The following is a 16901-nucleotide window of genomic DNA, read 5'->3' on the forward strand; positions in this document are numbered from 1 at the left end:
CGGCGTCTCAAGACTTTTTTTATTTTTCTTCAATCAAGCACAAAGATTCGGGATGTACAAATATGGGCCCCTTCTGGGCGAAGTGTTCCAGTTTTTCAACAATCGTTTATGGAGGTATTAAATGGCTGGGACTGGGGCAAGCCGTCAAAATGGAGGTATAAATATTAAGGGACTGGGGCAAGCCAGGACCTTGGTAAGAAGAAAGAAGACATCATTGGTAAGTATTTGGTTTTTTTTTATTTTTATTAAATAGATGTGGTAAAAAAGAGGGTGGGTAGTGTATTTATTGTGGGGTTTTTATTTTAAATAAATATATGTGGTTTTTATGAGGGACTTGTGGTTTTGTAAACTTTTTTCTTTGTGGAACTACAGGGCCCAGCAAGCCAGGGATGTCAGGGCATGTTTGCACTTGTGGTTCTCCAAGTGCCAACATGCCCTGGCTGCCGTGGGTATGCTGGTGCTTGTAGTTACACAAGCACCAGCATGGCCACACTGTTTTTGGCAACCTGGCTGGCTGGGACTTGTAGTTCCACAAACAAAATTGGTGTCAGTTTGTTTTTTTCACTATTTACCGCCGTATTACCCTACTACCCACAGCCCAGGGGTAGTAGGAAGAGCCCTAGTGCTATCAGCACTGGGCTGGTTCTTTCTAGGGGGGGGGGCGCTCGTTTTTTTCAGCGGACCACACTCCCTAGGGAATCCAGCCCAGCGCTGAACAGTCTAGGGTTGGTTAGTCATTATGGCAGGGGGACCCCTGCCGCGCGTCCCCCTGCTATAGTGCCGCCAACCCTGGCTGGTTTGCCTAGTGCTGGTAAAGTGAAAATCGGGGGGACCCCACGCAAAATTTTCCCCGATTTTCACGGGACCAGCACTAGTCAGGCAGCACTAGGGTTAAGCTGGAATAGAGGGGGGACCTCATGCTTTTTTTTTTAAACTCTTATCTGTTCTTTAACTTTTTAACACTGCCAGGGCAGTGTAACAGTGATGTGTTTGTACAACACGCTGCTATCAAGCAGCGTGTTGTATCCGGCGTGTTTAGAAGCAAACTCTCCTGAGTTTGCGAACTCGCAGCTTCATACATTGTAGACTTGTATAGCTGCAGTGGCAAACAGTGGTGAGTTTTATCTCTTGCGATTTTGCAAGTAGCGATTTTGACAGAAACAGAACTCTGGCGATTTTGTATGAAAACTCAGCTTCATACATCGGCGAGTTTCAACTCTCCCGAGAAAATCGCTGGAGTTGCAAAATTGCACTTTGATACATTTACCCCATAGTGTACCTAGGCACTCCTATTAATTTAATCACTCTAGTAAAATAAATATATATATATATATATATATATATATATATATATATATATATATATATATATAATGATTAGTAATAAATACAACCTCATAAAAAAATTGTTTTTACTTTCACTACCTGTCAGCCAATCTAAAGATGATACCAAATTCAATACTGCATCAAAAAAATAAATTAAGACAGCACCATGGCAGTGTGCTTTAATTTCTCATAAAAACACTTGTTAAAAATTAAACATAATTCAATTAGTTTATGATTAAATTAGCTTTTAAGGTCTGCTTTCGTTTTTAAGTTCCTTTCTATGAACGTTTTATTACATTTTAAGGTTATACAAAGCTGAAGGCTGTCTATAATTAAAGTAGATCCTTATGTGAGATTTATATATCTTCCTCTGTCAGTTATTTTTATATGTAGACTAGATGCTCGGCTGGCTAGATTCAGGTGGAAAGATTAAGAGGTTGTGGGTTTGTTCCTTGTAAAAGAGGGGGAAAACATTATGTGTTAATTTATGACCCTTGTCGATAGAACTGTATTGATAGTTTGAGAATATTATTTTTAAACATAACAAATATAATTTAGCAGTGATTTCAGAGCAATTCTGTGTACCGTCTAGGATATCAAAACTGAAGGTTTCTCCCGAAGAAGGTACGGGTGTTTTATTTGTTTAGTATTTTGTTTCCACACATACAATATGGGTTTATTTATGACATTAATATAATTTTATATGTATATAGGGAAATTGATAATAGCGTGGCTTGTTTATATATGTATGTCAAGAAACAGGGATGCTGCTGGACTGAGAACTTTTTATTCATCACCTGTTTCTCACGGTTTAATGTAATTTTTAATCATTGGCCCAGTCTAAGCATATGCACCAGAGTATCAATATATTATGTGTATTATTATTTCATGGTATTAGGTACATTTTGCCCTTGCTATTACCTGAAATATTGTATGTATTAGAAATAGAAAGAAAATTGCCATATTGGGTGAAAATAACAGGACAGCAGAAGTCATTTTGCTTGTGTTATGCATCATAGTGCAGTGCCCTCCTCCCTCCTTCCTTCGCACTCCAGACATTTGCAGTGAGGAGCGCACAGAGAGCAGCCACGAGAAGAAAAGATGAAAACAGAATTAAAGAAAACAGGAGAGAACAAAGAAAGCAATAGAAAGATAAGTAAAGGGGAGTAAAAGCAGCATGGAGGGCACAGTTTGAAACAGGGGAGACAGGTGAAGGGGAGCAAAAGCAGCATGAAAGGCACAGTGTGAAACAGGGGAGACAGATGAAGGGGAGCAAAAGCAGCATGAAGGGCGCAGTGTGAAACAGGGGAGACAGATGAAGGGGAGCAAAAGCAGCATGAAGGGCGCAGTGTGATACAAGGGAGACAGATGAAGGGGAGCAAAAGCAGCATGGAGGGCGCAGTGTGAAACAGGGGAGACAGATGAAGGGGAGCAAAAGCAGCATGAAGGGCGCAGTGTGATACAAGGGAGACAGATGAAGGGGAGCAAAAGCAGCATGGAGGGCACAGTGTGAAACAGGGGAGACAGATAAAGGGGAGCAAAATCAGCATGGAGGGCGCAGTGTGAAACAGGAGACAGATGAAGGGGAGCAAAAGCGGCATGAAGGGCGCAGTGTGAAACAGGGGAGACAGATAAAGGGGAGCAAAAGCAGCATGAAGGGCGCAGTGTGAAACAGGAGACAGATGAAGGGGAGCAAAAGCAGCATGAAGGGCGCAGTGTGAAACAGGGGAGACAGATCAAGAGGAGCAAAAGCAGCATGGAGGGCACAGTGTGAAACAGGGGGGACAGATAAAGGGGAGCAAAAGCAGCATGAAGGGCGCAGTGTGAAACAGGGGAGACAGATGAAGGGGAGCAAAAGCAGCATGAAGGGCGCAGTGTGAAACAGGGGAGACAGATGAAGGGGAGCAAAAGCAGCATGAAGGGCGCAGTGTGAAACTGGGGAGACAGGTTAAGGGGAGCTAAAGCAGCATGGAGGGCACAGTGTGAAACAGGGGAGACAGATCAAGAGGAGCAAAAGCAGCATGGAGGGCACAGTGTGAAACAGGAGACAGATGAAGGGGAGCAAAAGCAGCATGAAGGGCGCAGTGTGAAACAGGAGACAGATGAAGGGGAGCAAAAGCAGCATGAAGGGCGCAGTGTGAAACAGGAGACAGATGAAGGGGAGCAAAATCAGCATGGAGGGCGCAGTGTGAAACAGGAGACAGATAAGGGGGGGGGGGAAGCAGCATGAAGGGCGCAGTGTGAAACAGGAGACAGATGAAGGGGAGCAAAAGCAGCATGAAGGGCGCAGTGTGAAACAGGGGAGACAGATCAAGAGGAGCAAAAGCAGCATGGAGGGCACAGTGTGAAACAGGGGAGAAAGATAAAGGGAGCAAAAGCAGCATGAAGGGCGCAGTGTGAAACAGGGGAGACAGATAAAGGGGAGCAAAAGCAGCATGGAGGGCACAGTGTGAAACAGAGGAGACAGATGAAGAGGAGCAAAAGCAGCATGGAGGACATAGTGTGAAACATGGGAGACCGGTGAAGGGGAGCAAAAGCAGCATGGAGGGTGCAGTATGAAACAGGAGATTGATGAAGAGGAGCAAAAGCAGCATGGAGAGCACAGTGTGAAACAGGAGACAGATGAAGGGGAGCAAAAGCAGCATGGAGGGTGCAGTATGAAACAGAGGAGACAGATGAAGAGGAGCAAAAGCAGCATGGAGGGTGCAGTGTGAAACAGGAGACAGATGAAGTGGAGCAGAAGCAGCATGGAGGGTGCAGTGTGAAACAGGAGACAGATGAAGGGGAGCAAAAGCAGCATGAAGGGCGCAGTGTGAAACAGGGGAGACAGATGAAGGGGAGCAAAAGCAGCATGGAGGGCGCAGTGTGAAACAGGGGAGACAGATGAAGGGGAGCAAAAGCAGCATGGAGGGCACAGTGTGAAATATCAGTAAGAAAACATTAAACTTTTTTTTCTTCTTAATAATAAACCTTACAAAATTGCATATGAGACTTTTTCTTTTTCTTGCAGCCCACACAAGTTTAGACTTTGATTATTTGGCCCAGTTGTGGTTTTGAGTTTGACAGGTCTGGTGTAAAGTATTCTGGCAGAGATACTAATGTAGAGATCCTATCAAGCTTGCAAGGATTAGGCGTTCCTACTTTGTAAATGGATTATTTTCTCTGCTGTCTGGAACAACTCTGTTTGGTCAGCGCTGGTCACTCAGTGGCGCATGCAGGGGGGGTTTCTGAGTCTCTAGAACCCCCCCCCCCTGCGCTAACTAAGTGGCCACTGTCCTATACAGCAGCCGCTGTACATGTCTTTTGCGTGTACTGGAGGCCTGATGTAAAGATATGGAGTGAAGATGACACCAGCAGCACTATCTATCCTGATTGCCTGCTTCCGTTTTGGCCAGCTGATAGTACTTCATATGTTAGCATGTTGGCTCAAGTATGTATGTCTATTAGGATTTCTGATTTGTCATTTCCAGTTGGACTACTGCAGGAAAGAAGATTCCCATTGGATTTATACAGCAGTAAATGACAGATGTGGAGATATTAGGGGGGAGGTGTTTGTATTTAATTAAATTGTATGTGGAAAATGCAACTTTCACATTTATTAATAACACTGCAAGATACTATTTTCTCTTGTGTACATGACATTTCATTACATTGTGTGCTAACAGGATATTGTGACTGTAGCATCATGACATTTCACTACAATGTGTACTAACAGGATAATGCAACTGTAGCGTTATGACATTTCATTACATTGTGTACTAACAGGATAATGCAACTGTAGCGTTATGACATTTCATTACATTGTGTACTAACAGGATAATGTGACTGTAGGGTCATGACATTTCATTACATTGTGTACTGACAGGATAATACGAAAGTAGTGTCGTGATATTTCATTACATTGTGTACTAACAGGATAATGTGACTGTAGCATCAGGACATTTCATTACATTGTGTACTAACAGGATAATGTGACTATAGGGTGTCGAAGTCAGCAAATTGGATAAGGTAATTTCAATTAAAATCGAGCAAACTTGGTTGTCTTTGTTTGAAAAGATGCGTACGGTACGCTATGGCATGAAAGGGCACGCTACGGCATGGAAGGGCGTACGCTGCTGCAACACGTGGAAACAACAGTATTTAGTCTTTTACATACATTCGCACAAACACGCACACTTGTAAAATAGTACACATTAATGGTAGTTGCAACACATAGTCATTTATGTAGAAATATAATAGTATTTATGTGTAATAGTATAAGTTATATGCATATCAGTAAAACATATGGTACATGTTGAAGGAATCATGTCATGTGTGGTATCATATTAATCCTCTTCGCATTTGCAACTGTCCGGTTCACTCTGCGAAGGAATCGCAGAGTGCATATGCAAGTTATTAATGTTAAGGAATTATGGACTATTATGATGAGTAATCTTGGCGGGAAGATCAGAGCTCATCCCCTGGAGAGATGACCCCCTCCTTTGAATTCCTTTGCTTAAACTAGCCTATGATCTGCTTCCCCCGGACGCTCCTGATGCCTGGACCAATAGAAGCAAGCCACACCTTTGCATTGTTATACTGTATCTCTGTTTGCATATAAGCAGCAGCTCCTCATCTAGTGTTCAGTCACCTAGACCACAGACTTCAGGACTGAATGACTGTTCACTGGATCCAGAGCACCTGCGATAATTAACGGCTGTACTTACTATTATTTCGCTTGAATTATTCTGCTACTTTTTGAGAATAAATCTTTGTGCGTTGGAAACACAAATCGAGATTCAACAATCGTTATTGGATAGCGACAAAACGCTCATAACAAGGGTCATGACATTTTACTACATTGTGTGCTAACAGGATAATGTGACTGTAGCGTCATGACATTTCATTACATTGTGTACTAACAGGATAATGTGACTGTAGCGTCATGACATTTCATTACATTGTGTGCTAACAGGATAATGTGACTGTAGCATTATGACATTTCATTACATTGTGTTCTAATAGGATAATGTGACTGTAGCGTCACGACATTTCATTACATTGTGTGAAGCCCTCTATGTTTTCTATTTAGTGGATCTGTACATTTCATGAAATACACAAAACAAAGTGAAAAGCTGCCATGTAAAAACACACCATCCCCTAGCGTTATTCTTCAGGTTACTAAGGCTGTTATTTGTAGGGGACTGTAAATCATCAGAAATCTATATATGTATTTGTGTCTCAAGACCTCTCTCACCCAGCTGGTTTTCAACTACAAAATAAAGACTGTTCTTCTTAGAACACTTTATGTACCATATCAAAAGCAAAAAAAGAGATAGCAAATCTGATCTCTATCACAAAATGAGAGAGGACTGAATCAGAAAAGATCAGAGGGCCAAGTTGCTTTTTGTTTGAAGAACCTTTGTGGTTGAAGTGTTTTCCGCTAAAATGAAACTTTACTAAAAGCAATTGGAATGTTCTGCTTTGTTCATTGCTCACTTTGCCTGATTGTGCTGTAGTGTGGATATAGTTTAGCTGAAATATCCCTTATGGGTGTTTTATCATGAACATGCATTTGAAAGTGGTAACTGTAGACATTCAAACTTGAATGTGTTACATTTATACAATCGTCATTTAGCAGAAAATGGTTAACCTGAGCTGAAGTAAAAATGTATTTTACATAAATGACATAAATAACTAACTCAAGTTACGGAAATTAGAAAATCAGTAGTTAGACAGAAGCAGAATATTATGCTGTGGGGAAAATGGATAAACCATTCCAGCTCTTTCTTAAAAGTTGTTCTGTTACAATCCAAATTCGAGAACTCAAAAATATTCACTACTTTAATTTACTGTTGAAAATATTTGCTCTTCCCATTCTAATGTCACTATCAGGGCCGGCACCATTGGAGTGAGGCTACACTAGCATTTATCCATGCAACTGTGCTACAATATCTATCCATTCATCGCCATGGAACTCTGTATTGAGACCTTTGCTGTCCTGTAAGAATTGGCAGATCCAGAGGGGGGTGATCAGGGCAATCTAATTGCCCCACTCCCCCAGCAGCAATCTTCAGCCCATTAAATTGCGGTGGAGAGGTTTGATCATCAAGGAAAATGGGACAGGGCCATCCGGGACCAACCAATCAGAGTGAAGGGGGGGGGGTAGCTATGCAAAATCACAGTCTCTAAGAAAGTCCAAGTCTGCACCTGCTTGTGAGATGAAGTCTGGAGTGGTGTTGCACTGGCACCTGGGATTCAAAGACTTCTTGATGAATAGTGGAGGTTTGGGCTTATAGAGTGTTAGAGAAAAGACAAGCTAAGCTGGATATACTAGTATTAAAAAATAAACTGGAAAATATGGCTAGGTAGGGGAGAGATAAAATGTGAATTGTTGAAAGAAAGAAGTACGGAGGAGAGAGGAGAAGAGTAGACAGGAGACAGAACAGAAATGTTATAAATGAGAAAAGGGAAAATAACAGAAGCAACAAGGGAATAAATCGGGGTAGGTTGCTAAATTTATCGGCTCTCAAATTATTAATACCTCCTTATTAAACAAATTGATTGCAATCAGACTAAAACCACTATTATTCCAATTCATCACAACCAAGTGAGATTTATCAACAATAATAACCAGGTCTAATCCTGATATCCAGTTTATAAGTTTCAAAAACCAGGTATACAAATTGTCCCTCTTTTAAGATGACATCTTGATAGTGGTAACCAAAGTCGTAAACCTTCCATAACATCTCACAACAATATAGGGAAGTTTCATCCTTTCTATGGAAGAAGAGAAAACCGAGATAATTCACCAATGCTCAGATGAATTTGTCGCTATGTGTGGGAGTCTGGCCCCCACACATAGAGAGCTACCACAAAGTATTAAACACTGGGCAGACATAGAGACAGACAAAGTTCCACCTTTGACAGAGACTATTTACTGCATGTTCATCGCCTTCCGAAAAAAAATTTGTGCCATGTCTCACTCCCCTTTACCGATCATAACATGATCACTGATAATATGGCACTCCCTCAAGTTTCTACCAATTTCTGCCCATTTCCATCTACATCATTCCCAAACACGAGTTTCTAATATCTTATATCTGACATCTCATGCCTTGTTCCCTTATTATTTTTCCAGTCCTAAACTCATGGTTTGATGTCTCCAGACGAGACTTTCACAAATGTTGTTACAAGTATCTCCATGCGAGACACTACATACCATCTCTATTGGGCTCTTGTAACAAGCCTTGTGACCTTTCCAAGTACTTGAGAGTACTCCATAAAACCTTCTAGGTCAGCTGTATTCCTAAATATTGTCTAAAATGGTTAACTTCCAAGTGTCCCCAAAATTGGCTATAGCCTTATTACACATTTATCCACCCGATTAAGATAAATCTGTGCGATATACACATATACATGAATAGGACCACTACAGGGAAAGTTTAGGGTAAGAGCGTAATTTTACTACAGCGTCTGGAGCTCAAATCGATCCAATCCACAAAGAGACTGAAGTAGCTATAAAAATATGTTACTACATATGTTACACATGACTCACTTTGATTTGTAAAGTTAATGATATATTAGCATATTTTATTTTTATTCAGTATAAACACTAAACATATTAAATATACCTTACTCTATCAACCCATGCACAAGCCTATGCATAAGCCTATCCATATTTCATAATGGTTCCATGAGCTTTCAATCTTTACTTCTAAATTACTATCTTACTTGAAGCAGCACATACCACCATGAAGCAACACAGATTTATTTCTAACCAAATCTATTAGATACATCTTATACCAGCTGAATAGAAATGCTGATTGCACAAGCTAGCAATCTGTCCTCCAAGAGGATAATCATGGCAAAGGTGGCAAAATTGCTATGGGATGAAAAAGCACTCTTTGCTTAATATTTCACTGAGGCTTAGTGGTTAGCACTTCTGCCTCACAGCACTGGGTTCATCAGTTCCATTCCTGACCATGGCCTTATCTATGTGGAGTGTGTATGTTCTCCCCGTGTTTGCATGGGTTTCCTCCGGGTGATCTGATTCCTCCCACACACCAAAAACATGGTAGGTTAATTGGCTGCTATTAAAAATTGACCTTAGACTATCTCGGTCTGTGTGTGTATGTTAGGGAATTTAGACTATAAGCTTCATTGGGGCGGGGACTGATGTGAGTGAGTTCTCTGTACAGCGCTGTGGAATTAGTGGCACTAAAATAAATGATGATGATATTTCACCACATTCCCCCAAACAATGGGCTAAACCCTTTAAGACTCCTATTTCTATGTTGCTATTATTACTTTTATTACTATACTTTTTTATTATACTTTTATTTTATTATTATTAGTAGTAGATATTACTTACATATATATGTAATAATAATGGAGTAACCCTCCCCTTCATTCTCTTTTCTTTTTTCTGTAAACTCTACCTTGTACTGATTATTAAAAAAACTAACTAATCCAAAAAAGAGGGGTGCCATTTGCTATGTGGGGGAGGCGGATTAGAAAGTAAAAGAAAGTAAAGCAAACTTCTCCTTAAAGTCCAATTTAAATTGAGCCATCTAATTCATAGACTGGTTTGTTGGGCTATAATCAACCAAATAAGACCTACTGCATATATATTCATGCAGGGCTACTCGTAGCATTTGGGTAGCAAAACAGATAGGAGGGGGCCGCTAGTGCAAACTGCAGCTAAAATTATATATGAGAAAAAAAGGATTTGGAAATAGGCTGACATTCATGACTGTATTCATCTTGCAAATAAGTCCTTGCAGCCCCACAAAGACTTAATATATATGGTAAATATTTAAACTTTGCTTATCAATTTCCAATTTTTCAGATGGAAAAAAGTATTATAACATTAATGTAGTGAGCAGACAGTAAGAGAACAACATTTGCAGACAAAAGAGATGTTAAAAATACTTTCAGAACTAGTATTAATTAAATCTTCAGACAGAGGAAGACAGAAAAACCATTGTTGTATAACCTCCAATATTATTCTATTTGATAGTAAAGACATCTTCCTCCAATAACTCAGCTTATCTGCATTTCACAGTCAAGTTACTGCTAATAATAAATTGCTTCATAAGTCAATCAATGTTTAATTAGAGTCTGGTAGAATGTCTATTTCACCAAGAGACACTTTAAAATTAGACTACACATGTCAACAGTGAAAACGTGCAACATTTCATACTACTACATATATGTCGTTCTTGGAAAAAAAAATCTTTCTATGCACTTATTGTACTTGTTAGAAGCATCTATGGTTTAGTATGCAATTAGTGAACAGCCATTTGTAGCAAGGACCGGTGGAACTGGCTGGGCTATGTGGCAGAGGGACATCTCTCCTCCAGGCCGGTCCCATAGTGGGATTTGATTCACACAATTCACATATAGGGAAACAACATGATTCAATTCTCTTTCAAAAGGATGTCCATAGCTGTACACTCTTGCTTAGAAAGTGAGTCAGTACAGTTAAACAAAATAATCACTGGGAAAGGACTTGACACAATGAAGTGAAAATGATTACATTGAAAACTAGCTTTTAAGTGTCAATCCTGTTAAATAAAGGTGTGATCAAATAGCGTAACATATACTTATGGCTGTGTAACGCTGTTCAAAGTAACACTGCGTTCTTTATTTCTCACATACACACAGGAAAATCAATAAACTCATCTGCTGGGAAAAAAGGCCTCATTTTTTTTCCATGTTCCACTACCTTTGAAAACATCCAACCACATAACAGCAAAGTCTAAAACTGTCAACTGATTGGCCAGTTCTTCTTTTATCTATTAAACCCCAGACTGTGAATTAAATGGTGAGTACAAGTGATTTATTTTATTTCCATTTTCTGCATGCGGTTGAAGCAACTCTATTCAAGGAGAATGTATAGGGCAAATTGAAAACACAGTACAGACAGACGTAGACCATGACAGCTGGTTAGGAAATATACATTATTAAAACAGCTGTTGCAAATTGCTATATTTTTCTTTGACTATTGAGTACTGTCAAAAATAACATTTTCTTTGTTCACGCAGATTGCAAATAAAAATGTATTTGAATCTAAGCATTTTTACTATTTATGCCCGAGCAATATATTTATGTTATAAAAGTATATTATTATATTAGTCTATGTTCATGAAAAGTGTTCATATTAATATTATGTCTTACAGCTGTGATCTCAGAGCTTGATGAGTGATGTTTAATATGTTGTCTTGGTCATCATGTTCCGAAGAAGTACACACTGTGTGAACACATTGATTTAATCACAATAATGTCAGAAAAGTAAAGATTTTGAACAAGGTTGAGCTTCATCAGTAATACTGATATGTGATTTTGATTGTTTTTACAATATATTATACTGTTACATGACTAATGGAGACTTTAACTTTGATACTGTAACATCCTTTGTAAGATTAAGTACACACTGGAGAATTTTCCGACCAATCTGTTATCTCCAGCAATTGTACTTACGACTGAAAGACCAACCGGTCAGGCAATTCATGCATACACACTACACACGATTTACCTTCAGATCTATGCTCTTCATTTGGTCCTATAGTCATTTAGAGAATGACCGCACAATATGCATTCCTTCATTCATTCCTGTCACACTGACTAACTGCCTTGTTATAGCTATCCACACGTCTTAACGAATTTCATTAGCTTCTGTGACTCTGAAATGAAACATTCAGTCTCAGAACGAACAAACGAATTATTCCATCTGCAGCACTCTCTACATTTAGTCACCAGGGGCCTGATTCATTAAGGATCTTAACTTGAGAAACTTCTTATTTCTGTCTCCTGGACAAAACCATGTTACAATGCAAGGGGTGCAAATACTTGATAGCTTATTTGTACACTGAAATTTAAAGTTGATATTTGTGTGCTACATAAAAAAACAGGCAGTATTTAACTTATGTGCAAAACAGAATACTAATTTGCACCCCTTGCATTGTAACATGGTTTTGTCCAGGAGACTGAAATAAGAAGTTTCTCAAGTTAAGATCCTTAATGAATCAGGCCCCAGGACATGTTCAATGCTAGCATCACTGAAAAGATCATGACTCTGTAAACTCTATGGAGATTGTGATCGTGAGTGCATACACACACCACATACGACCAACCAAATGAAACGTCAATCGGCACTTTGGAAAAACCGTCATTCATTGTGTAAGTATATACACTAACGCGATGTGTGGCTGAGCGATCGTTTATCGGGTGATTGGTCCGGAAATTGGCTGAGGAACCTTCAGTGTGTACCTAGTCTAAGGGTCATTTAATATGTGTGTTTTGCTACCATATACTATCGGAGGTTGGAGGCCAGATGTTCTTCAAAATTTAACAAAGTGCTTTTCTAGGACATGGCAATCAGGTTCCTCAGCCTAATATATTTTTGGCACATATTTATGGAAAAGGGGTTAAAAACTATCAAACTGGCTACTTCTCCCTCAGCATATTGATTAAGGAGGGTTAAATTGTCCTTACTGGACTATGCCCAAGCCTGCCCGCCCACTATCTTCCCTGTTTCGCCTCTCTAAGTCTGTGATATGTACAGTCTGTAAAAAGTTTTTTTTATGGTTAGGAGTCAGACTTATGTCCAGCTGTACATAACCCCCAAGTGCTTCTCATAGAAATTACACACTTTGTAAGCACAATGTACTTTATGACTGTTGTGGGGTTATGTAGTGGGAGGCCTGTGTATTTTTTATAAGTTGCTTCAGGAATCCGTCTCTAGTGGAAACTTTCACTGACAATTTAGACAAGAAATCACAAAACTCTTGCCAAAGTCAAGAAGAGACACTAAATAGACCATAAGATTTGTTCTGAGTGACTGCAATGAATTAATGCAATCACTACAGCAATTTTTAAATGTTGCAGGTATAATTTTTTAGTGCAGAATTTTGCAAATAGTTAATAGTGTTTGGGGGCTGTAGCTGGTTCATGGAGCAGATGGGATGCGAGTGATTGAAGCTCTGAGCTAAACCCTGCACCAAAAACATACATATGTCCCAAAAGTTAGTTTCTCATCACTCAATGAGAAGGAGAAAAAAGAAGGATCGCTTTCAACGCCCCTGAAACGGGACAAATATCCTAATACATTAAACCTAGCAGTGTTTATTCTCCGGTGGTATTTTACTGTGCACCTAAGAGGGCAGTCGCACCAATTAGCTCTCCAAGCCCCTTCTTCTCCTCTACAGACTCAAAATCCTCCTACTCAGGGTAGCTAGGCCATAATGGTGGATATCAACATCAGTGATCACATTAAATCACTGGGGACAAAATTCATTCTTCAAGTGCTGTTATATCACATGGAGATAACTAATCAGAGATCTTTTCCCATTGAGGGGCCATAGTAGTGGACAAGTAAGAGCAGTAGGATGACATTATTGTCTCAATGTAGAAAACTTCATATGAGCAGGGAGAACATATTTGCCATATGAAATCTCAAATGAAAGATATACTCTTGTAAATGATGCAAAAATATTCAAAAGAGAAGAATCCTAGAAGCAAATCAGGAGGAAAATATCTTTAATATTACTCTGCATAACCCTGCAACTGAGCCAATACTCTTTGGTAGGGTGCACAGGGCCTAAATGAGAAAGAGTGAACAATCCATAATGCCAACTATAAATGGAGCTTTCCATGAAGTCTGACAATGTTCAGGGAAAGAAATCGGTTGCAATGAAATACCCTCAAAACCTATGTGACGTTTGTGCACCCCTCAACATTCCAGACCGCAAGATGGGAGGAGCACCTATTCATCTTGTCACATTAAGTACAGCTTGGCGGAAAACTTGCTCCATTAGAATGACAAAAGTGTCTGGCCAGCCAATTTCTCCCATAATAGCAAACCTTGGTCCAGGTACCACAGTGACTTATCAGCTCTAGCGATATCTCTTTGTCAATGTACTATTAATCTTGTAATTCTACATGCCAAATGCCTATAAATATATATCTGAAACGGTTTCCAAGTTGCTATAGTTTGGCTCTGTTTTCCTGGGCGAATGCTGTGTCCTCACAGACAATGAGTTAATCAATTCCCCAAATAGCTGTGGGTCTTACCTGTACAACAGATTAGACACATGCACACGATTTGCAGCCACTCATGAGCCTTGTTTCTGTACTCCGTAACATGATCTGTACATGTGTTTTATTAAGCACATGCCACATACAAATGGTTGTTCTCACATGTACGTATTGCCAGTTATAGGTTACCTCTGTGCTTATTATTCTAATGTCATCCTCTGCCTCAATCATGGATTTTGATTGTCCTCCTCTAGTCCTGACTCTTGATTCGTTTGACCTCATCTTGCCTGTTGATTTTGTAGGGCAATTGCTGATCTGCATCCTGACTCCAGTTTGTTTGACTTTGCCTTCTCTTCTCTTGTCTATACTCTAAACCTGAATAATAAGCACCAATAACTGCGTGCAGTCTTGAGGGTGGTTGAACACATGTACGCTAAGGAAAAATTGGCTTTTACAGATGCAAAAAAAAATGAGTAGTCAAGGTTATTGATGTGCACAACAGAGTTTCAAAAGCTGACATTCTTTTAGTATAGTAGTGGCAAGTCCTGTATAAGTACAGGAACTGATCACCAGTGTTTATTCTCATAGCAGTAATGAGTACCTATCCCCTCACTTAGTTCTGCCAATCACTTTTATATTTTATGCAAGGGCACCATCCTGATGTGTTGACCTATATATATATATATATATATATATATATATATATATATATATATATATATATATATAGATATATATATATAGATAGATATATTAATGCTGTTTTATGACACAATGTCAGTAGTGCATCTGACCCTCTGTGCATTGTTTCTGCAATTTATAATTTTAGGACATTTAACATATTCGTAAAATACTATCCTAATACTGATTTCAAGATACATTTACACCTTTCACTGTAATGTATTTCCCATGTCCATTTTTTAAATATAAAGAGATAAACATAAAACAATACATCTCCAGTTACTAATAAAAAAAAACCTCATTTCCCTGTAGGCAAATATTAGTTTTCTAGCTGTAGAGCCAGATGATCTATGACTACAAAGTGCAGGCTAACAGAGAACATATGGGGGCCTGAGTCAGTAAGGAAAGTAAGGCAAAAAAAGGAGTAAATGTTCTCCTGGACAAACCATGTTACAATGCAAGGGATGCAAATTAGTTTATTATTTTGCACACAAGTTAAATACTGGCTGTTTTATCATGTAGCACAGAAATACTGGATAGCTCTATTTTTACACTGAAATTTAAAACTGATCTAGGACATGCCCTACCCCAACTATAAATCTGTCCTAACAGTTTAAATATACCTCCCCCTCCAATGCAACATGGTTTTGCCCAGGTGCAAAGTTACTCCTTTTTTATGCTTTGCTCTCCTTAATGACACTGGCCCGGTGAGTTTAATTTAACAACACCCTTTTAAAAATAGCATAATAAACAAAGTTACCCAAAAAAATTAAAAACAAAACAATTGAGACATGTAATTATGTATTGGTCACAGACTGGGCAGTCAGACAACACTTACCATCTCCTAGAAATTGTAGTAACGCTAGGTCGATAGAACGTTTCCACTTAGAACCTTTCTGCAGAGCAATGCCATAGCCTGTGGTAGCAAACACTTTCCCACTGCCAATAGTCACCAGCTTGCACCCTTCATCCTTTCGTGCCATGTAGTTGAGCACAGCTGCATCGTAAATAAATGCATCCAGTTTCCTTTAACAAAAACGAACAACGAGCAATTGAACATTAAATGCTTCTCATAAAACTGAGGCACTTTGTGATCACAATGTACTGTATTATGGGGTTTCATCTTAGGACACCTGTGTAGTTTTATATTGTGCTCAGGGCCATCTTTTCCATTGGGCACGATGGGCAGCTGCCCGGGGGCCCCATGGGCAAGGGGGCCCCATAGGCACGGCTCTTAATGAAAATAAATAATCCTGCAAAAGAAAAAAACCTGCAAAAAAAAACCTTCAAGGGTCACTGAGCAAGTACATCTATCTATCTCTATATATCTATATCTATATCTATATCTATATCTGTATCTGTATCTGTATACATCTATATCTATATCTATATCTAGGGGCCCCGGTGCACTGCTTTGCCCGGAGGCCTATAATGTTGTTAAGATGGTCCTGATTGTGCTTATGGATTTCTACACTAGGGCGCACTATCGGTGACAATTTAGACAACATTTGACAAAACTCATGCCAAAATCAGGAACAGGCACTAGATAGGCACCATAGGATTTTTTTCAAAGTGACTGAGACAACTTTATAGACAACTTTATAGATTCACTACAGCAATTTCTAAATGTCTCATTTACTAATGTTGCATTTCAGTTACACATTTTCACTGAGCTACAATAACCAGCAGTTTAGCTTTTATATGTCCAAAGAAACTTAGATAATAAAAGCAAGTGTCTGATTGGTTGCTGTGGTTCAGTGCCCATTTTGCATCTAAATGCAATGCTAGTAGATGAATTTGAAATATATTGTTGCAGACACAAATTACATATCATGTTTGTATTGAAAGAATACAGTCTCCACTTTTATAGTACA

General features: G+C 39.3%; 1 protein-coding gene across 6 annotated transcripts in view; it reads right to left on the reverse strand.

The window, feature by feature from the left end:
• GRIN2D (glutamate ionotropic receptor NMDA type subunit 2D) overlaps positions 1–16901 on the reverse strand; it is a 557401-nt gene that overhangs the window by 44258 nt on the left and 496242 nt on the right. For all 6 annotated transcript variants that reach the window (XM_075191487.1, XM_075191484.1, XM_075191483.1 and 3 more), the window contains one exon: positions 15866–16053. In XM_075191487.1, coding sequence (XP_075047588.1) covers positions 15866–16053 — 188 coding nt within the window. The remainder of the gene's footprint in view (positions 1–15865; positions 16054–16901) is intronic.

Source organism: Mixophyes fleayi, chromosome 11, assembly GCF_038048845.1.
Source record: "Mixophyes fleayi isolate aMixFle1 chromosome 11, aMixFle1.hap1, whole genome shotgun sequence".
Classification (NCBI taxonomy): Eukaryota; Metazoa; Chordata; class Amphibia; order Anura; family Limnodynastidae; genus Mixophyes; species Mixophyes fleayi.